The sequence below is a fragment of the Elephantulus edwardii genome, unplaced genomic scaffold, assembly GCF_000299155.1.
Source record: "Elephantulus edwardii isolate Elephantulus edwardi_28Jun2011 unplaced genomic scaffold, EleEdw1.0 scaffold00313, whole genome shotgun sequence".
In the NCBI taxonomy this organism is placed as follows: Eukaryota; Metazoa; Chordata; class Mammalia; order Macroscelidea; family Macroscelididae; genus Elephantulus; species Elephantulus edwardii.
In genome coordinates, this window is record NW_006400063.1 from 1612244 (window position 1) to 1636483 (window position 24240).

The 24240-nt window shown below is 38.8% G+C and overlaps 1 protein-coding gene and 1 pseudogene across 2 annotated transcripts in view; one reads left to right on the top strand and one right to left on the bottom strand.

Annotated features, from left to right (window-relative positions):
- Positions 1–24240, top strand: part of SYK (spleen tyrosine kinase) — a 248996-nt gene that overhangs the window by 150702 nt on the left and 74054 nt on the right. For both annotated transcript variants that reach the window (XM_006901174.1, XM_006901175.1), the window contains 4 exons: positions 5172–5256; positions 9462–9639; positions 11321–11530; positions 13640–13829. In XM_006901174.1, the coding sequence (XP_006901236.1) occupies positions 5172–5256; positions 9462–9639; positions 11321–11530; positions 13640–13829 (663 nt within the window). The remainder of the gene's footprint in view (positions 1–5171; positions 5257–9461; positions 9640–11320; positions 11531–13639; positions 13830–24240) is intronic.
- On the bottom strand, positions 1629–1956 carry LOC102877104 (annotated as a pseudogene).

Consider the following 24240-nt stretch of genomic DNA (forward strand, 5'->3'; position numbering starts at 1 on the left):
TGTGTCAGAGGCAATGCGATTGGCACAGGATAGAGCAGGGTTTAGGGCTGTTGTATATAGGGTTGCTATGAGTCGCAGGCGACTCGACGGCACATAACAACAACAACATGAGTCACAAATGACTTGACGGCACATAACAACAACAGGTTGGCACAGGATAGAATGGCGTTTAGAGCTCTTGTACATAGGTTCACTATGAGTCATAAGCAACTCAATGGCACATAACAACAGCATCAATAGCTATGAAAGTTCCTTTTAAGTCACATGTATATAAAAAAATGAAGTCTAGACAATAGATACTTGGCAAGTAAACTCAAGGATCTAAGCCACATCAGAGTAATGTTTTTTCTTCTTTTATTGCCTTGTATATTCCCAATTCTTAAACATAAGTACTCAAAAATATTTGTCAAATATGTTTTCTTCTTGCAGTTAAACCTGAATAATAAAAAACAGATTATAATCTATAGTTTAACATAGTTTTATTATTATTGTTGTTGTTGTTGTTAAGTGCCGTCGAGTCGCAGGCGACTCATAGCGACCCTATGAAGGAGAGTCCTTGATGCTTGTGTGCCTTTCATCCTCTCTCCAAGTTCATAGGGTTTCCGGAGGCAAGCTATTATGGAAGTGGATGCCACTCCTCCTTCCACGCTTGTTTAATCGGGGAGCTTTTATTATTTTGGAATATTATTACCTAACTTTATAAAAGAAATCATAAATTGCTGTATTTTGAAAAGTAGAAACCTCTGATCACTACTGAGTGATATCTGCAAATTGATCTCTTTTTTGATGTGTAAAAGAAGGACTAACATTTTCTTTATATCTTGTTGTCTAGGCGGAAAAGGTATTGTTGATTTTGTAAAGAAAGAAATTATTTTAATTTATTTTTTAATGCATGCATGCATCCATTCATTCATCCATTCATGTGCTTTTTCAGCACATTTTTATTGCTTCAGAACCATCTCAGGAACAGGTTTGAGGCCTTGAATAATAACGAATGAAGAGTTGTGGGAGGATATCAAGAGTATCATCCAGGAAGAGTGCAAACGGTCATTACGAAGACAGAAGAGAAAAAAAAAAGACCAAAATGAATATCAGAAGAAACTCTGAATATTGCACTGGAGCGTGGAGAAGCCAAAGCATGAGGAAGAATTCAAAATACTAAACAGCTGAACAGAAGATTCCTAAAGCAGGACGGGATGACAAAGCAAAATATTACAATAAAATGTGCAAGGAGCTGGAGTCAGAAAATCAAAAGGGCTGAACTCGCTTAGCATTTCTTAAACTCAAGGAACTGAAGAACAAATTCACACCTTGAGTTGCTAAAATCAGGATGCTCTGGGCAGATTTTTTTTTCATTGTATGTCTTAAAATTCATTTATTAAAGAATATTTATAGGAAAGTAACAACTTTTGATTTGTTATTTAAAAAAATTGGATTTCTTCATGCTGCGTAATAAGTTAATGGAAGCGGCTAAAGTTACGAGCTTTCTACTGGACTCCTCCAACAGCACAGAACAATGGAGTAATTTCTGCATTGCTAGAATAAATTTAAAAAGTCTCTTCTAAGTTTCTCTTCAAAAAGCCAAGAGTAATAACAGAGGATGGCATAAAAAAGCCATTTCCCCCCGTTCATTCTGTAGTATTGGAGGCAGTATTTTTACCATCAGAGGCTACAATTTTCACTCTATCCACTTTAAAGCTCTGTCACCTCTCTGACTTCAACATCATTCAAAACAAAAGTTCACACATTATCGTAGAATCTGTACGTATTTAAAGAGCCCCTGAAACTGACTCTGTTCCTGACTCTCTGAGCCAATGCTGAATTGATAGCCTTATCAACCTGAAGGAGAACTTGAAGAGCAAGTTGAGGGGTTATCTGTGGAGATTGAATGAGCTCATCTAGGCTCTCTTGAAGACTGTTTCCCAAGGTGGTATTTCTGTATAACTGATAAGCCATGGCTTAGGTGGAAGGAATTGTTTTTCCTATTCAGGCTTGCATGGATGTCCTGTGCGGAAGGCGTTTCCACCACAGAGCTAGGCAGAATATTAAATGATCCAGGAAGGATTAAAAGAAGATGAAAAGAATATACTGAGTCATTGTATTGGAAGGTATTGGCAGACACAGAAGAATTTAATGAAACAACATATGAGCAAGAGCCTATGGTGATGAAGGAATAAGTTCAAGTTGCTTTGAAGGAAATAGCAAAAAATAAGACCCCAGAAATAGATGGTATACCAATTGACATATTTCAGTTGACAGATGATGCCCTGGATGTGCTCATCAAATTGTGCCAAGAAATCTGGAGAACAACCACCTGGCCAACTGACTGGAAGAGATATATATTTGCTCCCATTCCGAAGAAGGGTGACCCAACAGAATATGGAAACTATGGAACAATATCATTGATTTCACATGCAAGCAAGATTCTGCTGAAGATTATCCAAAAACGACTGGAACAGCACATCAGCAGAGAACTGCCAGAAGTCCAGGCAGTGTGTAGAAGGGGTCATGATACTAGGGATATTGTAGGTAATGTTAGATGGATCTTAGCTGAAAGCAGGGAATACCAGAGGAATCTCTATCTGTGTTTCATTGATTATGCAAAGGCATTTGACTGTGTGGACCATAACAAACTGTGGCTGACTCTGAGAAGAATGGTAATCCCAGAACACTTGATTGTGCTAATGCGAAACCTATACTTGGACCAAGAGGCAGTCGTCAGAACAGGGCAAGAAAACACGGCATGGTACAAAATTGGGAAGGGTGTGTGCCAGGGATGAGTCCAATCTCCATACTTTTTCAACCTGTATGCGGAACAGATTATCCAGGAGGCTGGGCTCTATGAGGATAAGTGTGGCATCAGGATTGGTGGAAGATCTATCAACAATCTGCGTTATGCAAATGACACAACCCTGCTTGCTGAAACTGAGGAGGACCTGAAGTGCTTGCTCCAGAGGGTCAATGACTGCAGCCTTCAATGTGGATTGAGGCTCAATTTCAAGAAGACAAAGATTCTCACCACTGGGCCAATTGGCAGCATCAAGATGGATGGTGAAGAAATTGAGATTGTTCACAACTTTAGTTTGCTTGGCTCCATAGTCAACACTCTTGGCACCAGCCACCAGGAAATTAAAAGATGTATTGCAATGGGAAAGTCTGCTTTTAGGGACTTCTCCAAAGTACTGAAGAGCAATGGTGTCACAATATAGACTAAGGTGTGTCTGATACAGGCCATGGTCTTTGCAGTCACTTGTTATGCATCAGAGAGTTGGACAATGACTAGGTAGGATAGAAGGAGAATTGATGCCTTTGAGCTGTGGTGCTGGAGAAGAATATTAAGTGTACCATGGACTGCTAAGAAAGCAAATAGATTCATCCTGGCGAGGGCTAAACCAGGCTGCTCCTTGGAGGCAAAAATTCTGAGGCTTCATCTGACATACTTTGAACATGTTGTAGGGAAGTACAGGTCCTTCAAGAGAGACATTATGCACAGGAGGATGGAGGGACAGTGCAGGAGGGGAAGACCTTGTATGAGGTGGATTGATTCAGTGACTTGGGGTAATTGAGATGGGTGTGGTGGAAGCAGTGCGATTGGCACAAGATAGAGCAGGGTTTAGGGCTCTTGTACAAGGGTCACTGTGGGTCACAAGCAAGTCAATGGCACATAATAACAACAATAACAACCACCCTTAAGAGCATGACTACTCATACAGTGACTAAATAGTAATGTCTCTTGAAACTTGTGTTATATTTTCATTCTTTTAAAAAATACCAAAAACTTTTTATTATTATTTGATTGTAAATTTATAAAGAAATTGGCTTTTAAACAAATTTATTTCTCCTTCCCTCTCTCTCCATTTCCTAATATATGTTCTGTACAAGCTTGTTAGTTGCATTACTCAAATGTTTTGACACATCATAGCTTTTACAGTTAAATGTTTCAGTATGAATGTTAAGATAGCCTGTGAGAAAATGGATCCAATGATATTCCACTGAAAAATAAGAACCTTAGCTACTTCAAAAAGGCTTTTGCCACTGTGTAAAGTGCCTATGTAGTGTTCAGTATGTAATATGAATAGGAATAAAGGAAATCTTGAGGGAAGTCATCTTAAGAAACAAGTGATGGATTCCTGGGGTTTCCATACTATAATACAGATGTGTGTGCACTGTAAAATAAATGATTGTGTAATATTAAGCTTCATGTCTCCTTTTCCTTAAATATCTCAAAAATCCAGCAGTATCTCATTTCTTCGTGGCCATTGTTTGGGCACTGATAAAGTACATAGTTGTGTAAAATTTCTGTTCAGCAACAGCAAAAAAATTGATCACGGTTACTCTGTTAGCTAAATTTATTAGCAATAACTTTGAGAGTGGAAATGGGTCAGGAAAACTAGAAGTCCTTTATTAGTATAAGGAATAGATTTCTTTTTCCCTATTTGTGTCATGATGCAAACTGAGGTTAATAAAAATATGTAATAGAGAAGCTTTAAAATGACCTGCAAAACATTTTTCATAACTAGACCTTATGTACTATACAACCAGAACTTTATTTATCAGGATTTTCATTATTGCCTTGGTTTGGTAGCAGCCAGTTTTCTCTTTGGGACATTTATGTTACTGGATGTGCTGCACTGTGATATTTAATATAAAATATTGTCAGATCTCTATCAAAGACGATACTTAAACAGAAACTAGGAAACATGGGTATGGGTATTTTAGAAGTAAGGAATTAGTTGGAGCAGCATATAGACATTGAAAGCTTCCATAATATATAAAATTCAAGAGAAATAGTTAATTCGGAAAGATTAAGAGGAAAGTGAGTTTCCCCAACATCTTTGGGAGTATAAAAATAAGATTTGAAAGTAAATGAAAGTGGGAAAGAATTCTCTCTAAGCAAGTACAGTTGATTCTGTTACTGTGGTCTCTGAAATACTTGCAGGGCACCTAGAGTTGGAGAACCATGAACTTTATTAAACCCTCACAGGGTCCAATCAGTTCCTCGAAGAATGGGATAAGTCTTGATTTTTCTCCTGCCTTCATTTCTAATTCTTTCTTTTGCTTTCCCTGCATACATGAAAATGTGATTATTTGAAAAGAAAAATAATTGCAGAGATAAACTTAACAGTGTATTGATGAAGAAAAAATGACATGTTATTGTTTATGTGCTTCAGGCTTCTGCTTCTCAAGGTAGCCGGCCAGAAAGTTCAGTGTTCAATGCTTATGAGCCAGATCGAGGACCTTGGACCACTGAACGTGGTAAGAAAATTATTTTACTTACTTGAAATCCACACAGTAGGAAAGTACTTCGCATGTTCACCTGTCAGTTTGTAGTTAGCTCATTGCTTCACATATCACTCTCTCTTGCTGCAATGTAGTGTTAATACTAAATAGCAGTATTGGTAATGGAAGTAGCAGACATCACTTATCTATGAAAACTGAGATTTTTTTTTTTTAGTGAAATGGTATGTTACTATCTCCTTCACACTACAACACTAGAAATGTATAAAATCTAAAAATTATGTCTGCTGCTTCAGTATTTATTGCTTGTTTTGATACTACTGAAAGTTTACATTTCTATGAAAGTGATGCTCTTAGAAATGTATTTGTGTTTCTTATTACATTTAAACAAAAGATATGATAATAACTAGTAAGAAATTAAGAAACATCTGTCTTGTGGGGATTCTACACATATTTTGTAGGAAATTGTGCTGATCCTCAGAGGCCAGAAGAAAATAGTCTATGGTAAAATATATTCTTAGTGAGCTCACTGGTCTTACAGTATACTGTTTGATGACCTTCTTGGGTTTTTAGGTGGCCTAAAAGTAGGAATAGATAGTATACCAATTGACATATTTCAGCTAACAGATGCTGCCCTGGATGTGCTCACCGAGTTGTGCCAAGGAATCTGGAGAACAAACACTTGGCCAACTGACTGGAAGAGATCTATATTTGTTCCCATTCCAAAAAGGATGACCCAACACAGTGTGGAATCTATAGAACAATATCATTGATTTCACATGCAAGCAAGATTCTACTGAAGATTATGCAAAAATGACTGGAACAGCACATCAGCAGAGAATTGCCAAAAGTCCAGGCTGGGTTTAGAAGGGGTCGTGGTACTAGGGATATTGTAGCTGATATTAGATGGATCTTACCTGAAAGCAGAGAATACCAGAAGAATGTCTATCTGTGTCTCATTGATTATGCAAAGGCGTTTGACTGTGTGGATTATAACAAACTGTGGCTGACACGGAGAAGAATGGGAATCCCAGAACACTTAATCGTGCAAATGTGAAACCTATACTTGGACCAAGAGGCAGTCGTCAGAACAGAGCAGGGTAACACTGCATGGTTCAGAATTGGGAAGGGTGTACACCAGGGATGTGTCCTATCTCCATACCTTTTCAACCCGTATACAGAGCAGATTATCCGAGAGGCTGGGCTCTATGAGAAGAGTGGCATATGCAGATGACACAACCCTGCTTGCTGAAACTGAGGAGGACTTCATGCACTTGCTGCAGAGGGTCAAGGACTGCAGCCTTCAGTATGGACTGAGGCTCGATGTCAAGAAGACAAAGATTCTCACCACTGGACCAATTGGCAGCATCAGGATGGATGGCGAAGAGATTGAGATTGTTCACAGCTTCAGTTTGCTCGACTCCACGGTCAACAGTCTTGGCACCAGCATCCAGGAAATAAAAAAGCATATTGCAATGGGGAAAGTCTGGTGTTAGGGACCTCTCTAAAGTACTCAAGAGCAACTGTGTCTCTCTGGAGACTAAGGTGCGCCTGACACAGGCCATGGTCTTTGCAATCACTTGTTATGCATCAGAGTTGGACAATGACTAGGGAGGACAGAAGGAGAATTGATGCCTTTGAGCTGTGGTGCTGGAGAAAAGTATTGAATGTACCCTGGACTTTCAAGAAAACAAACAGATTTATCCTGGAGAGGGTTAAACCAGGCTACTCCTTGGAGGCAAGGCTTCTGGGGCTTTGTCTGACATACTCTGGACATGTTGTAAGAAGGGATTGGCCCTTGGAGAGGGACATCATGCTTGGGAGAGTGGAGGGACAGCGCAGGAGGGGAAGACCCTCTGTGAGGTGGATTGATTCAGTGACTGGAGTAATCCGGATGGGTGTGTCAGAGGCAATGCGATTGGCACAGGATAGAGCAGGATTTCGGGTTCTTGTACATAGGGTCACTATGAGTCGCAAGCGACTCGACGGCATCTAACAACAACAACAACAAAAGGTGTATTATAATAATGAAGCTGAGCTATTACTGTTTTGCTACAAAAACTTCACTACATTTTGTTGTTGTGTACTGTAGTCGCTGACTCTGGCGGGTTTTCAAAGGCAGTTAATCATGTTGGAGGAGATTACCCATCCCTCTCCCACCCGCAAATGTAGAGTCTTAAAATAGTAGCAATCTTCTGATTTTCTCACATAGATTCTATAGATCATGAATTTGGGGAAAGTTCAGCTAGGGAATTTGGCTCAGGGGTTTTGTTTAGGGGCTATGGCTACAGTCAGATTCCAAGCCAATTTAATTTTCTCGGACACACCTGCTCCTGTTACTTCACTGTGTCAATCCATCTCATCCAGGGGCTTCCTCTTCTGCATTGTTCCTCTACCTGTCCAAGCATGATATTCTTCTCCAAGGACAGGTCCATCCTGAAAACAAGCTTCAGAGTATGTGAGATGGAGCTTCAAAATCTTTACCTTGAAGGAACAGCTTGGTTACTCTCTCCAGGACAGACCTGTTAGTTCTCTTGACAGTCCATGGTGTATTCAATATTCTTCTCCAGTACCACAACTTAAAGGCTTGAATTTTTTTTTTCTGTAATTCTTAGTCATTGTCCAGCTCCCTGATAATTGTGAAGATCATGGTCTGTATCAGGTGCACCTTAGTCTCTAGACCAATATCTTTGCTCTTCAGCACTCTGGAGAGGTCTCTGACAGTAAATTTTACTAATTCAATTAATCTTTTGATTTCCTGGCTGCTGGTGCCAAGAGTAGTGATTGTGGAAGCCAAACAAGCTGAAATTTTTAACAGTGTCAATCTCTTCTCTCTCTGCCATGGTGCTGCCAGTTGGCCTAGTAGTGAAATTTTTCATTTTCTTGAGGTTCAGCTGTAGTCCATCTTGAAGGCTGTAGTCCTTGACATTCTGTAACAGATGCTTTGGGTCTTCTTCAGTTTTCAGCAAATGAGGGTGTGTCATCTGCATAGTTCAAGTTGTTGATGAGTCTTCCTCCAATTCTAATGCCACTTGCCTCCTCAGAAAGACCAATCCCTTTCATGATCTGTTCCACATATGGATTGAAGAGGTATAAAATAGGATGCATCCATGATGCACTCATTTCCCAATTTTGAACCATGCAGTATGTCCTTGCTTTGTTCTTCCAACTGTCTCCTGGTCCAAGTGTAGATTTTGCATGAGCACAAGCAAGCGTTAGCACAAACAATTTGTTATGATCCACACAGTCAAATGCCTTTGTGTAGTCCATGAAACACTGATAGACATTCTCTGCTTTTAGCCAAGATCCATTTGACATTGGCAATAATGTCCTTAGAGCCACGGCCTCTTCTAAACCCAGCCTGTACTGCTGATAGTTCTCTGTTGATATACTATTGCAATCACTTTTGGATAACCTTCAGTAAGATTTTGGTTGTATATGATAATAGTGATATTGTTTAATAATTTCCACACCCTATTGGATCACCCTTTTGGGGAATGAGAATAAATATGGATCTCTTCTGGTCAGCTGACAAGATAGCTGTCCTCCAGATTTCTTGGCAAAACTTGGTAAGCCCATTTAGGGCAGCATCTGTCTGCCGAAATATGTTAATTGGTATTCCATAAATCTCTGGGTCTTTACTTTTTGCCAGTTACTTCAGAGCAGCTTGAACTTCCTCCCTCATGACCACTTCCTATTGGTCATATATCATTTCGTGAAATTCTTCTCTGTCATCCAATTATTTTTGGTATAGTGACTCTGTACCCCTTCCATCTTTTTTTGATGCATTCTGGATCATGTAAATCACATATCTTATTTCTAATATATTATAAGGGTTGAAACCATTATAAAAGCTTCCAAAGAGAGGTGACAGTGTAATTTCTATATGGCCAGATTGTAAAAGAAACTTTTCAGACACAGATTAAAACTACCATAGACCATAAAGTATCTACCTGTGGTGTGATTGATGCTTCTTCATTCTTAAAGGAATGCTGCATATGCTGGTGCAAGAACAGAAGTCAGGTAAAAAAGAACATGAGGGCTCTCTTGCTTCTCTCCTGTGAGATAGGAGAAGCACTTCTTTGACTCCATTTAATTGATGGCTCCATCTGTCAAGGGAGGGTATCAGGGTCTTAAAGGTATAGTATGGTCCCAGAAAGGGGTAGGAGCAAACTGTGAGAATTTAATGAAGGATTCAGGCCGAGACACTGGATGCATTGCAGGTCCCCAGAGAGAAGCCTTGCCCATGGACACTGAAGTGTATGAAAGCCCCTACGCAGACCCTGAAGAGATCAGGCCAAAGGAGGTCTATCTGGACCGAAACCTTTTGACCCTGGAAGACAAAGAACTTGGCTCTGGAAACTTTGGAACTGTAAAAAAGGGTTACTACAAAATGAAAAAGTAAGTCCGTTTGTATTATCATGTTATTCTCTTTACTTTCATTATATTTCTAGACACTGCTAAGTAGACTGTTAATTTAATATTAATAATGAGGTTTAAAATAGCCAGTTCCTCTGTAAATGAACATTGTTATTTTATTCATTTCTGGAAAAATTATAATGAAAGCATCAGTTAAGTGTACTAAATAATACTATTAAAGTTAATAAACTACTATTAGCTTAGAAGTCATAAATGCCCTTGCAGAAAAATTAGAAAACAGAAACAAATAAATATATGACATAAAAATGTTCTAGGTGGCTTGCTGGTAAGAAACTGTGCTATGTCCCAAAGGCACACAGTTCAAAGCCACCAGCCTGGAGAAGAATGGGCAGTCTCCTCCTGTGTGATAACTGCCTCTGAAAAACTGCTGGAGGGTCAGCTGTGAGTTGGTTCTGACTCAACAGTACACAACAACAACTACCACTAATTAATGTGTATGTATGCGTGTATGTGTATGTAATTTTCTCATATCCTTTTCTGGATGCATACTACACTTATTCTATTATTCTTGTATTTTATATATTTTACTGGGTAGTTAAAGTACAATAAAAGAAGTATAATATCTCATATCTATGAGAAGTCACAGAAAGAAACCAGTTTTTAAAATCATACATAACTAAGTTTTATCCAGTTATTTAAGCCCTACCATATTAAGAGTATTTAAGAATTCAAGCATAACTTATGTGATAATTCTATTAGAAAATTAAGGCAGTTTTATTTATCAAAAACTTATTGAAACCTGATTAAAATAAACAAAACTCAATTGAACAAAAGTATGTTTTAAGTAATAAGCTTGAACAGTGTATACTTTTAAATTCTGTGTTAGGAATTAATTTTTAGCATATATTATATATGCTCACACACACCACTACCTGTCAGTGAAGGTTTGTATGTTGTTATAAGGTTCAGTAGGTTTTATTGGAGTGTCTAATAAGATAGAAAAGGAGGAAAGGCCAAGTGATCTACTTCTGAAAATTAGCCACTGAAAATCTGATTGGAGCAAGGCTAGGCAGCATTTTATTCCATTACAAATGACGTCACCATGACTCAGGGGACAACACAACAACACATATTTATATACTTTATACATGACCTGAACTGATACATTGAAAAGTGTTGTAGGAATCCTGCATATCATAGCTTATAAAGTTTATTTAAAAGTTATTTACATACTATGCAATCTTTGTCTTTTACTTGACTAAGATACTTTGTAGCACCACAAGTCTATATTATTTTTAAACAATAAAGTGTTTCTTTATGACAAAAAGAAAAAACAAATTTGTATGAGTATCCCAGGGGAGGAAGGAGGGTTTAGAGAGGTGAGGATGGGCCGGGGAGGGGGCGGTTTAGTCATAGGGTCACACAATTTGATGGGTTGAATGAAGGGTAAGTTAAGGAAATGGGAAAGATTCTGTGTGAAAAATAATGGATACAAATTTTGTAAGTAAACCAATATAAAATAACATTTTTATCACACAAAAAAGAAAGGAAATTATTAACTTATAACTTACCTTCTTAAAACACATTTATATTCTGTTACAGAATATTTCCATAACACAATTTCTGTGTAGGAAATTATGTCTCAGGGAAGGTAACTCTATAGAAGTAAATTATTTTGAACATTTTATGATTTCTTTGGCAGAGTTGTGAAAACAGTGGCTGTGAAAATACTGAAGAATGAGGCCAATGACCCTACTCTGAAGGATGAGCTCTTAGCAGAAGCCAATGTTATGCAGCAGCTGGATAACCCTTACATTGTGCGCATGATTGGGATCTGTGAGGCTGAGTCCTGGATGCTGGTGATGGAGATGGCAGAACTGGGTCCCCTCAATAAATATCTGCAACAGAATAGGTATCTTTATTCTGACTATCTCCTAAAAGAAGAAAAGCCAGTGCTATGAAGGACAGAACCTTTTTGCTTCCCTTCTCTTCTTTCTAGTGTCATTCCACATTGAATGACCTTGAGAGGAGAGCACAGAAAAATGTCATCTTTGTATCCAATTTTCATTTATTCCTATTACTCAGTTGTTGTTGTTGTTGTTGTTGTTAAGTGCCATGAAGTCCAGCATGACTCATAGCAACCCTATGAATAAAAGACCTGAATCTCGTTCTATAACTATTGTTGTTTCTCACTCTACATAGAGTTTCTGGAGCCATGTTGCTTAGGCTGTAGATGCCATTCCTGCTTCCATGCCTGTTTTAATCTGGAAGACCTGAATCTTGTTCTATAACTATTATTGTTTCTCACCATACATAGAGTTTCTGGAGGCATGTTGCTTAGGATGTGGATGCCATTCCTGCTTCCATGCCTTCCACCAAATACTGTCCACCATTGGTGACCATTATGGCATTTTATATACTAGGGGCACAGCATTCAGTATGACTGTAACCCCAGGTTATCTCAGTAGAGTGAATTGACAGACCACTTAGAAGAATGTTCATTCTAAACACAATTAAACACCCGGCCTTCAACCAAAACAAGAAGAACCCACCTTTCAAAACCCAACAGCTTCACACATGAGCCTCTAAAGTGAAGACTTAGTTGGGACACAGCTGACTTTTCGATACACAGGCCCATGCAACAAAAATCTAATACGCATTGTCTTCATTCTCCTCTCCTACTCACTCTGTACTAGAAATATTCCCTAACAGAGGCAGGTAATTTTTTATTTTGATGAGATATTTATAACAGAACTCTGGCATCACTTACATTCTCCTTGTTGTACTGTCATTCACCTCAAGTCAACATCATTGCCATTAAGAGGAACCAGCTCATAACTGGCCCTCTGGTGGATTTTTTGAGGCTATAAATGACATCATAAGGGATTGCCCATCTATCTCTCATGGCATTGGTGGTAGATTTGACCAAAGAGGCCCAACCTTTGGGTTAGAAGGACACCATAGTATTGGACTACAACAGCAGAACTCCATATTACCAACCATTACCATTATCTATTTTTAAATTTCTCCATCACTCTTAAGAAAAACTCAGTTGCTCCTAATATATGACCCTCTCATTCTCTTTCCTGCCTGCCTCTGGTAATCACTAATAAACTTTGGTCTATATGCATTTGCCTATTCAAGATCATTCATATAAATGGGATCATGAAATACTTGTCCATTTATGTCTTACTCATTTCACTCAGTATAATGATTACAAGGCTTATCCATAATAAACTTTCATCAGAACTTTACTTTTTTTGCTTGAATAGAACACACTCATTTTTGAAAGAATACTCTTATAAAGGGTAACAGTTTTACATACCTAAGTGACAATCATATTGCTAAACTCTCTTGAGTAAATGCTCTTGAAAATGTCTTTAACTCTTAATTGATTAGACTCTTCAATGGAATAGCCATGATGTGTTCAACTAAAGCTATTGTTAGGGTGGAAGAATAAACTCCATATGGCCTCTGTGTTAGAATACTAACCTCAAGGTTAGCAGATTGAACCTACCCAACAGAGACACTGGGAAGAAAGACTTGGTGATTTCCTTCCATAAAGGTTATAACCAAGAAAATCCTATGGAGCAGTTCTATTGTGTAGCACTTGGGCTCTTCCAATTTGCTACTTTGTGCTTCTACTTTACTCAGATTTTATCTTTAAGAATCCATAGAGGGTGATTATTATTATCCCTATTTTATAGATAAGATACCAATAAATGGATAAATTTTATTGCTTGCCTAGTATTGGATTAATGATATGAATAGATGCCTGACTTACTATGAGACGGTGTGCTGCTTTTTATGCTATTTCAGTCACCCCATGAAAATGTCACCTAATGAGCAGAAAAAGGAGAATGGCATTTAGTCTCAGACAGTGTTAACAATATCTCATCACAATTTATGACTCTTTTTGCTTAAGAATTATAGGAAATTAGCTAATTAATTTTCAGTGTGTCTGGTTGTTCCAAAATGGCCCACTGTCCACCAACTCTAATGATACATTTATAACTTCTAGGCATGTCAAGGATAAGAACATAATAGAACTGGTTCATCAAGTTTCCATGGGAATGAAATATTTAGAAGAGTGCAATTTTGTGCACAGAGATCTGGCTGCAAGAAATGTGTTGCTGGTTACTCAACATTATGCCAAAATCAGCGATTTTGGGCTTTCCAAAGCACTTCGTGCTGATGAAAACTACTATAAGGTAGGAACAATTTAACTAATGTTTAGAGCAACAGTAATAAGAATCTGTAATGCAAATGTGTTTTGCTATTTTAAGAAGCTTCCCTATTTAAAAATAACAATATAGATATTTTATTACATTTTAATTCTATTGCTTCAAAATAGAAATATAATTTCTCAAACTTTAAGTTTTATTCAGAATAGTATGTTCCAAACTATGTTCTGTAGAACTATATAGAATCAAAGTATTAATTGATGAGTCATTAAAAATACATAAAGAAGAAAAAAAGGAATGCTTTATTAAATTACTTTGGAAAATTTCAGTTAAACATGTTTTATTCCTGCCGTATTTGTTAGAGCTTCTCCCTTTTTTTTTGTTTCTTCAAAATTTAATTTTCCCAAAGAAATAAAACAGATTTCATGTGGAAAAAATGAAGGTAGATTCCAGAATTTGAAAGTGTGTTGAGCACTGGAGGAGTTTTGAGGGTAGAATAATATTAGTAACAGGCAACACTGTGCTTGCTGTGTACATTCAATCATTCATTGCTATCAAGTCTGAACTCATAGCTGACCCTCAAGCAGATTTTCAGAGGCTGTAAATTGCAAGAGAAGAGATTTGCCATCTTTCTTCTTTGGAGCAACTGTTGGATTCAACATGATTCAAGCATGATGTTGGGTTAACAATGGTCAGCAGACCACCAGAGCTCCCTGCTATGTATATTGTGAAATTCCCACAACAGATGTATGAGATGGAGAGACTTAAGCACCAATAGTAATTTAGTCAACTACTAATATAAGTAGTATAATAGATGGATTTGAATACAGACAGTCAGTCTTTGGAATCACTACTCCATTTTGTTTATCTGAGTTTAAGTATATGGATAAGTATATAGATTCCCAACTAGTTTTGATGACATAAATGATTAAGCACTGGGCTGCTAATTGAAAGATTGTTGGATAGAATGCAGCCAGCAGTGGTGGTTGTTCTCATGTACCATTGAGTCAGAACCAACTGACAGCTGACCATCCAGCTGGTTTTCAGAGGCAGTAAATCTTACAGGTGATTGTCTTTCTTCGATGGAGCAGCTGGTGCATTTGAACCAGAGGTCTTTGAGTTAGCAGCACAATTCCTTTCCAGAAGGCCACCAGAACTCCCAGTGGTTATACATAAAAAACACCTAGTGAGCTGCTTCTGTAAAAATTATGACTAGGAAAACCCATTGGGCAGTTCTGCTCAGCTACGTAGGCCCTCTCTGAGTCAGAAACAATCCAACAGCACCCAAGAACACAATAGGTGGATGTCTAAGTGAATACTTTGAAGAGTAATTCTTAACGTGATGATACATTTTAGTCTGATTTGTGAAAATATTACTAAATTTAGAAGCCTAAATACATGTTGGATGCTGTTTTACTGGTCAGATCTTCTAGAGGAAGATATGCAGCATATATTTTAAACTTTTAAAAAAGTTTTATTTTATATTAGTTTGCTTACAAAGTTCATACTCATTGTGTTTCACACTATTCACATTGTGTTTCATAGAGTCATTTCCATTCATTATGTTGTTGTTGTTGTTGTTGTTGTTGTTGTTATGTGCCATCGAGTCGTTTGCAACTCATAGCGACCCTAGGTACAACAGTCCTAAACCCTGCTCTATCCTGTGCCAATCGCATGGCCTCTAACACACCCATCCCGATTACCCCAGTCACTGAATCAATCCACCTCATAGAGGGTCTTCCCCTCCTGCACTGTCCCTTCACCCTACCAAGCATGATGTCCCTTTCCAAGGACCTGTCTCTCCTTACAACATGTCCAAAGTATGTCAGACGAAGCCCCAGAAGCCTTGCCTCCAAGGAGTAGCCTGGTTTAACCCTCTCCAGGTGCATCTGTTTGTTTTCTTGGCAGTCCAGGATACATTCAGTACTCTTCTCCAGCACCACAGCTCAAAGGCATCAATTATCCTTCTATCTTCCCTACTCATTGTCCAACTCTCTGATGCATAACAAGTGATTTCTAAGACCATGGCCTGTATCAGGCACACCCTATTCTCCAGAGAGACACCGTTGCTCTTGAGTACTTTCGAGAGGTCCCTAATAGCAGACTTTCCCATCGCAATGTGTTTTTTTATTCCCTGGCTACTGGTGCCAAGAGTGTTGACTTTGGAGCCAAGTAAACTGAAGCTGTGAACAATCTCAATCTCTTCGCCATCCATCCTGATGCTACCAGTTGGTCCAATTCTGAGAATCTTTGTCTCCTTGACATTGAGCCTCAGTCCATACTGAAGGCTGCAGCCCTTGACCCTCTGCAGCAAGTGCATGAGGTCCTCCTCAGTTTCAGCAAGCAGAGTTGTGTCATCTGCATATCACAGATTGTTAATAAATCTTTCACCAATCCTGATGCCATACTTCTCCTCATAGAGCCTGGCCTTTCAGATAATCTGCTCTGCATACAGGTTGAAAAGGTATGGAGATAGGACACATCCCTGGCGTACACCCTTCCCAATTCTGAACCATGCGGTGCTACCTTGCTCTGTTCTAACGACTGCCTCTTGGTCCAAGTATAAGTTTCACATTAGCACGATTAAGTGTTCTGGGATTCCCATTCTTCTCAGAGTCAGTCACAGTTTGTTTTAATCCACACAGTCAAACGCCTTTGCATAATCAATGAAACACAGATAGACATTCTTCTGGTATTCTCTGCTTTCAGGTAAGATCCATCTAACATCAGCTACAATATCCCTAGTACCATGACCCCTTCTAAACCCAGCCTGGACTTTTCGGCAGTTCTCTGCTGATGTGCTCTTCCAGTTGTTTTTGGATAATCTTCAGGAGAATCTTGCTTGCATGTGAAATCAATGATATTGTTCTGTACTTTCCACACTCTTTGCTGAAATATGTCAATTATGTTAGATAAAATTAATCACCATTGCTCTTGAGTGCCCACCATTACCTTGTCTTCCCAGGTTCCCACCAGATCTTTCCCATTTCCTTTGCCCTCTCCCTCCACCCACCAAATTGTGCAACTTTGTGATTTCATCCTTATCCATCCTTACCCTTCTGCTCCCACCTCTTCTTTTCCCCTTAGATCCCCATATATATTATACTAGTTGTCCTTCTACTTTTGCAATAATGGTCGTGTGCAGTATTTGTCCTTATTGTTAGAGCCTTTTGCATGCCAGTTTGCAGTATGAGTCTCAGTAGAAGTTTTATGACCTGCTTCATTTTTCACACCTAATTTCTCTACAGAATCTCCACATCCTATAGAAGATTGATTCCCTGGAATTCCAAAATAACCTATAATATAGAAGAACAGATGCATTTGAGTTGTGATGCTGGAGAAAAGTCTTTGACATACCGTAGACTTCCAAGAAAATAAATAGGTCTGTCTTGGAGAGGGTGAAACAAATTTCTCCTTGGAGGCTAGGATCTTGAAGCTCTGTCTTAGAAATTTTGAGCATGTGGCCAGTAGGTACCAGTCCTTGGAGAAGGACATCATGCTTGGAAAGGTGGAGGGACAGTGCAGGAGAGGAAGACCTCAAATGAGATAGAGTGACACAGTAACTAGGGCAACGGGGGTAGGTGTGTTGTAGTCAGTGATACTGACTCGGGACAAGGCAGGCTTCAGAAGGTTGCTATGAGTGTCTCAGTCATCTCAATGGCCCATAACAAGAACAATAACAGCAACATCATCATCATATATTCTAAAGCAAACAAAGGGAAATGGGCAAGGAATAAAGGCTTGAATCCAAGAGTTTTAAAAATTACTTTATTGCATGTACTTACATAGATGTGTAAGGAACCAAGATGACATTTTACATAATATATCAGGCTGCTAACCAAAATTATGGAAGTTCAAATTCACCAACTACTACTCCTCAGTGAAAAGATGAATGGTGTTCTCCCATAAAGATTTATAAACTCATAAACCCAGGGGAGGGTCATTATGAATAGGAATCAACTTGCAGCAGTAGGTTTGTTTTTGGTATATGAAAAGGTGATTAAATTTAAAACAACAACAACATTAAGTGTTGTTGTTGTTGTTAAGTACTATAGAGTCGTACATGACCCATAGTGACCCTATGAATTAAAGTCTTGAACACAAAACTTTCATCTTTTCTCCAAGTTCATAGAATTTCTAGAGGCAAGCTTTTTTTGGAAGTGGATGCCGCTCCTGCTTCCAAGCCTATTTTATTCAAGAGATCCACAAAAAGACAGGCCCAAGGGCCACAGGCATGAGGACCCAAAAGTCTTTTTAAATACAAGGCCAAATCTAATCAGCTCACATCCTGTTTCCAGCAGCAATTACACTCTAGTCTCAACACTAACCCAGAAAACACACCTTTGCAGAATCCAGCCATTCAACTCACCTTCCCATCCTGGAAATAGACCCTGACTGTAGCCCAAAAGTCTTTTTAAATATATACAAGGCAAATCCAACCAGCTCAGATCCTGCTGGGAGCAACAGCCACACTCTAGTCTCAACCCTAAACCAGAAAACACACCTGTGGAGAATCTGGCTGTTCCACTCATCTTCCCAGGATATAAATAGCCCCAAACTGGCAGCCAAAAGCCTTTTTAAGTATGAGGTCAAATCAAATCAGCTCACACAAGTGTAGGGGGAAAAAAAGTACTGCCCTAGTCTTGTTACAAAAAGAAATTACCAGCAATTTAAGCATGTGAATAGTTTCAATTAGATGGATGCATGAAACTGGGGGTAGAAGTGGATGGGTATCCTGGTGGATGGTGGAGCAGGGAAATAAGTGGGTAAAGACGTGTGTGAGAAAGGCAGGGACAACACTGACACTAAAGTTAACTCCGCGGAAGGAACCCCTGGAGAAGCTCAATATCAGCTGTGAAAACTAGGTCAGGAGCTGATTATGGAACGGACCACCAACTGCTCATATGCAAGTTCAAGCTATAGCTAAGGAAAATTAAACTGAATCCATGGGAACCAAAATATGACCTTGAGTCTATCCCACCTGAATTTCAGAAGGATCTTAGGAACAGGTTTGCGGACTTGAACACTAATGAGCAAAGACCAAATGAGTTGTGGGAGGATATCAAGAGTATCATCCAGGAAGAGTGCAAATGGTCATTACAAAGACAGAAGAGAGAAAAAAAAAGACCAAAATGGATGTCAGAAGAAACTCAGAATATTGCACTGGAGCATGGAGAAGCCAAAGCACAAGGAAGAATTCAAGATACTAAAGAGCTGAACAGAAAATCTCAAAAGGCAGCACAGGAAGACAAAGTAAAATATTACAATTAAGTGTGCAAGGAGCTGGAGCCAGAAAGTCAAAGGGCCAAACTCGCTCAGCATTTCTTAAACTCATGGAACTGAAGAACAAATTCAAACTTCGAGTTGCTATAATCAAGGAAGGATGGTTTAGGCAGAATATTAAATGATCCAGGAAGTATTAAAAGATGATGGAAAGAATTTACTGAGTCACTGTATCAAAAGGCATTGGCAGACACAGAAGAATTTAATGAAACAAATGAGCAAGAGCCTATGGTGATGAAGGAAGAAGTAATTCAGGCTGCTTTGAAGGAAATAGCAAAAATAAGGCCCCAGGTATAGATAGTATAACAATTGATGTATTTCAACTAACATGCTGTCCTGGAAGTGCTCACAAAGTTGTGCCAAGAAATCTGGAGAACAACTACTTGGCCAACTGACTAGAACAGCTCTATATTTGTTCCCATTCCAAAGACAGGTGACCCAGCAGAGTGTGGCAATTATAGAACAATATCATTGATTTCACATGCAAGCTAGATTCTGCTGAAGATTATCCAAAAATGACTGGAACAGCACATCAGCAGAGAACTGCCAAAAGTCAAGGCTGTGTGTAGAAGGGGACATGGTACTAGAGATATTATAGCTAATATTAAATGGATCTTAGCTGAAAGTAGGGAATATCAGAGGAATGTCTATCTGTGGTTTATTGATTATGCAAAGGCGTTTGACTATGTGGATCATAACAAACTGTGACCGACTCTGAGAAGAATGGTAATCCCAGAACACTTGATTATGCTAATGTGAAACCTTATAAGACTGCCTTGGACTCAGGCAGTCGTCAGAACAGAGAAAGGAAACACTGCATGGTTCAAAATTGGGAAGGGCATATGCCAGGGATGTATCCTGTCTCCATACCTTTGCAACCTATAAGCAGAACAGATTATCCAGGAGGCTGGGCTCTATGAGAATAAGTGTGGCATCAGGGTTGGTGGAAGATCCATCAACAATCGGTGTTATGCAGATGACACAACCCTGCTTGCTGAAGTTGAGGAGGACCTGAAGTGCTTGCTACAGAGGGCCAAGGACTGCAGCCTTCAATATAGATTGAGGCTGAATATCAAGAATACAAAGATTCTCAGTACTGGACCAATTAGCAGCATCAGGATGGATGGTGAAGAGATTGAGATTGTTCATAACTTTGGTTTGCTTGGCTCCATAGTCAACATTCCTTGCACCAGCAGCAAGGAAATTTAAAAATGTATTGTGATTGTAAAAGATGTGTTGGGAAAGTCTGCTGTTAGGGACCTCTCCAAAGTAATGGAGAGCAATGGTCCCTCTGGAGACTAAGGTATGCCTGATACAGGGCATGGTCCTTTTAATCAGTTGTTATGTGTCAGAGAATTGGACAATGGCAAAGGAGGATAGAAGGAGAATTGATGCCATGAGCTGTGGTGCTGGAGAGGAGTGTTGAATGTACCATGGGCTGTTAAGAAAATAAATAGGTTCATCCTGGAGAAGGTTAAACCAGGCTGCTCCTTGGAGGCAAGGATTCTGAGGCTTCGTCTGACATACTTTGGACATGTTGCAAGGAGAGACCAGTCCTTGGAGAGGGACAGTGCAGGAGAGGAAGACCCTTTATGAGATGGGTTCATTCAATGACTGGGGTAATCGGGGTGGATGTGTCAGAGACAGTGAGATTGACACAGGACAGAGTAGGGTTTAGGGCTGTGTTACATAGGGTCGCTATGAGTTGCAAGTGACTCAGCAGCACATAACAACAATAACAACAACAATACAAAACATGGTTGTGATGTAAGTATAATCATCTGTATTATTTAGAAAACTCATGGCACCTGATGGTTTCCAAGTTAATATTGCCTCTTGTGATGTGTAATTTTCAGCTTTACCCTCTGAGCAATTTCACACAGATCTAACAGTAATATCAACAGGAGGTGACTGGATTATCCAAAGTTTTATATCCTGAATTTCAAAGCCCATAGAGTTTTGTTTGATCTTTGCTTATTGCCATTTTACTTTTGCAAAATAATATATTTTTTTCTTGCTGTTAAGTGCCATTGCATCTTAGATGACTCATAGTGACCCTTTGAACGAAAGACCTGAACACTTGTATAACTTTTCATTGTTTCTCCAAGTTCATAGAGTTTCTAGGGGCATGCTAATTTGAAAGTGGATGCTACTCCTGCTTCCAAGTTTGTTTTAATTGGGGAGCGACACCAAACACTGTTCACCATGGGTAACCATTATTGCATGTTACACAGTAGTGTCAGTGTTTAGCACCACAGCAACCATGAATTACCTTTGCACAGCAAATGGACAGACAAGTGCTATATTACTTAGAAGAATGTTTGACCACAGCAATTAAAACCAGGCCTGAGGGCACACATGCCTTTTTAAATAGAAGGTCAAATAAAATCAACTCACACCCAAGGGCAAGTAAATATTCTACCCCAAGCCTTCCCAAAACCAGAAAATAAACCTCTGTAGAATCCAGTTGCTCCAGATGACTTCCCAGCCTGGATTCCAGCCTCATACTGGTGACCAAATTTGCCTTTTTAAATAGAAGTCCAGATAAAATCAACTCACTGCCAATGACGAGTAAAAATAAGAATAGAAAATATAGATATTTAAAAAAATGCTAGCAGAATAGTCTAATGTTTTTATTTTTATGTCTTTATTTTTAGCTTAAAACCAAGGAGACATGAACAACATTAAATGTCATATAACTTACCATTCAATCTATCTAGGAATTTAACCATAATGTTATTGTTCAGATTGTTAAGTAAAGTAAAATAATGAGAATAATCTCACTTTTGAACTCTTCCATTGCCATATATGAAGTACATAAAACTATTGATGGTCAAGTTAAAAAGTGAGAAAATAAAAAGATACAAGCCATGGGATTAATTAACCTGACAGATAAAGATACATATATCTTCTTAAGGTTTTGTTCACACAGACTGACCCATTCTTGTTATGTGCTGTCAAGTGACACAAACATAAACAATAGATCAGGATTTTATTTCATTTAAAATAATATTTTACTGTATCTTCAGTTAAGATTTACACAGCAGTTTAGAATTTCATTCAATAATTTCTCACCAGGTGTTCTGTTACTTTGGTTACGTTTCTTCACAGTACACGAACATTTCTATTGTGATCATGCACTTTTCATTAATCTAGCTTCCCTGTTCCCTTATGTTCTCATAGTTGTTTTAAAATAATTTTGAGCAACAAATGAGGGAGAGAATTGTTTAAAGGGAATATATGAATGGGTATTCTTTTTTTTTTTTTTTTACAAAGCAACATTTTACTTTTGTTGTGATTAAAAAAAAAAAGTCACATTTTACAGATAAAATGTAGAACCCTGAAATACTGACACATTCTCTTATCGTGCACAATGCTGAGGTTCTCTTACGATTCACTTTAAAACTGCAATTAAAAATGTACAAAAAAGAAAAAGAAAATCAACCCACAAAGCTTCTAAAAAAGGAACCTGCAGGCACTTCCTCTTGTGGAATGTTTAAAAAGTTAGCCTACTAAAGAAAACAGTCGACTTCTTGTGAAGGTTTTGGAGAAATATGTATCAGTTCGTTTTATTTGGGTATTCAATAATATCCTTGGTGATAATGCTGACTCCATGGCTTCTGACCCCAGAATTGACCCTGCTGCCACTGGTTGTAGCCCTGAGATTGATTTTTGTAGCCACGATTGTTTCCTCGTCCTCTGAAGTTCTGGTTATAGTTCCCTCTGTTGGGCATGCCACCTCTATTATAGTTCCCTCTGTTTGAGTAACCTCCGCGGCTAGGGAAAACAGGGCCTCGTGGATACGGGTAGCCAATGCCACCACTGCCGCCACCACCACCACCTCTCTGTGGCATGTTGCCCCTCCTGTTAATGAATGGGTATTCTTGTCATTAACAGAAATCCAGAGTGAAAGGTGCATAAGTGGAGTGGACTTGTGGGGGGAGGGATTGCCTAACATGAAAGAGTTTTTCTTTCTTTTCAAGGAGAAGAGTGAGTTTGGGGGGCGGTGAGGAAAGTGTAACAATGAATGACTAGAAACTCTTAAGTCTCTATAAACTTTCATTAAAATTACTTTTAAAAACAAAATAAAATTATTGAGCATTTGGTCTGGTATTATTTGGTAATAGGCATATCAAAGCAAACCCACTGCTGTTGAGTCAATTCTGGCATATAGTGACTCTATAGGACATAGTAGAAATTGCAGTATTGAATTTCCAAAGTTGTAAATCTTCAAATCTTTATGGAAGCACACTGTCCATCTTTTCTCACTGAGTGGCTGGTGGCATCAAATCAACTAGGGCTTCTGCAGTGAGCTTAAGTGTCACTTTCATTGGACTCTTAGGGTGTATGTTGTTGTTATGTAATTCCTTGTCAGAATTAACTCAAACCTGACCCTCCAGTAGGTTTTCTTAGGGAGTGCATTCCACTGAATGAGATGGTCCATCTGTCTCTTGCAGAGCAGCTGGTAGTCTTGAAATGTGTGCCTTTGAATTGGCAACACAACTTCTTACCACCAAGCCACCAGAGCTCACAAAAAGTATGTTATTGGTGTTGTGTACTGTCAAGTCAGAACTAACCCATAGCTGATCCTTCAGTGGGTTTTCAGAGGCAGTTCGTTCGCATAGGCAGAGATTGCCCATCTTTCTCCCATGGAAAAACTGGTAGATTTGAACAGTGTTCCTTCAGGCTAGGCCACCAGAGCTTCCTATACTCAAACCAAAAAAGGTAACAAACTTACTGCCTTCAAGTCAGTTCCAACTTAGAGTAACCCTAAAGGTCAGAGTAGAATTGCCCTATAGAGAAACCACAACTGTAAATCCTTACAGAAACAGATTTCCACATCTTTTTCCCTATTACATAACTGGTAAGTTTAAACCATTGACATTTTAATTAGCAGAGTAACAGTTATTCTCTGCACTCCCAGACTGTATACTTAGCAGTAGCAATACTAGATCATGTGGCAGCTCCACTTCTAGTTTTCTGATAAATTACCAGACTTTCCCCCCCAAAATAGCTATATCATTTTGTATTACTATCAGCAGAGAATACCAGAAGAATGTCTATGTGTGTTTCATTGATTATGCAAAGGCATTTGACTGTGTGGATCATAACAAACTGTGGCTGACTCTGAGAAGAATGGGAATCCCAGAACATT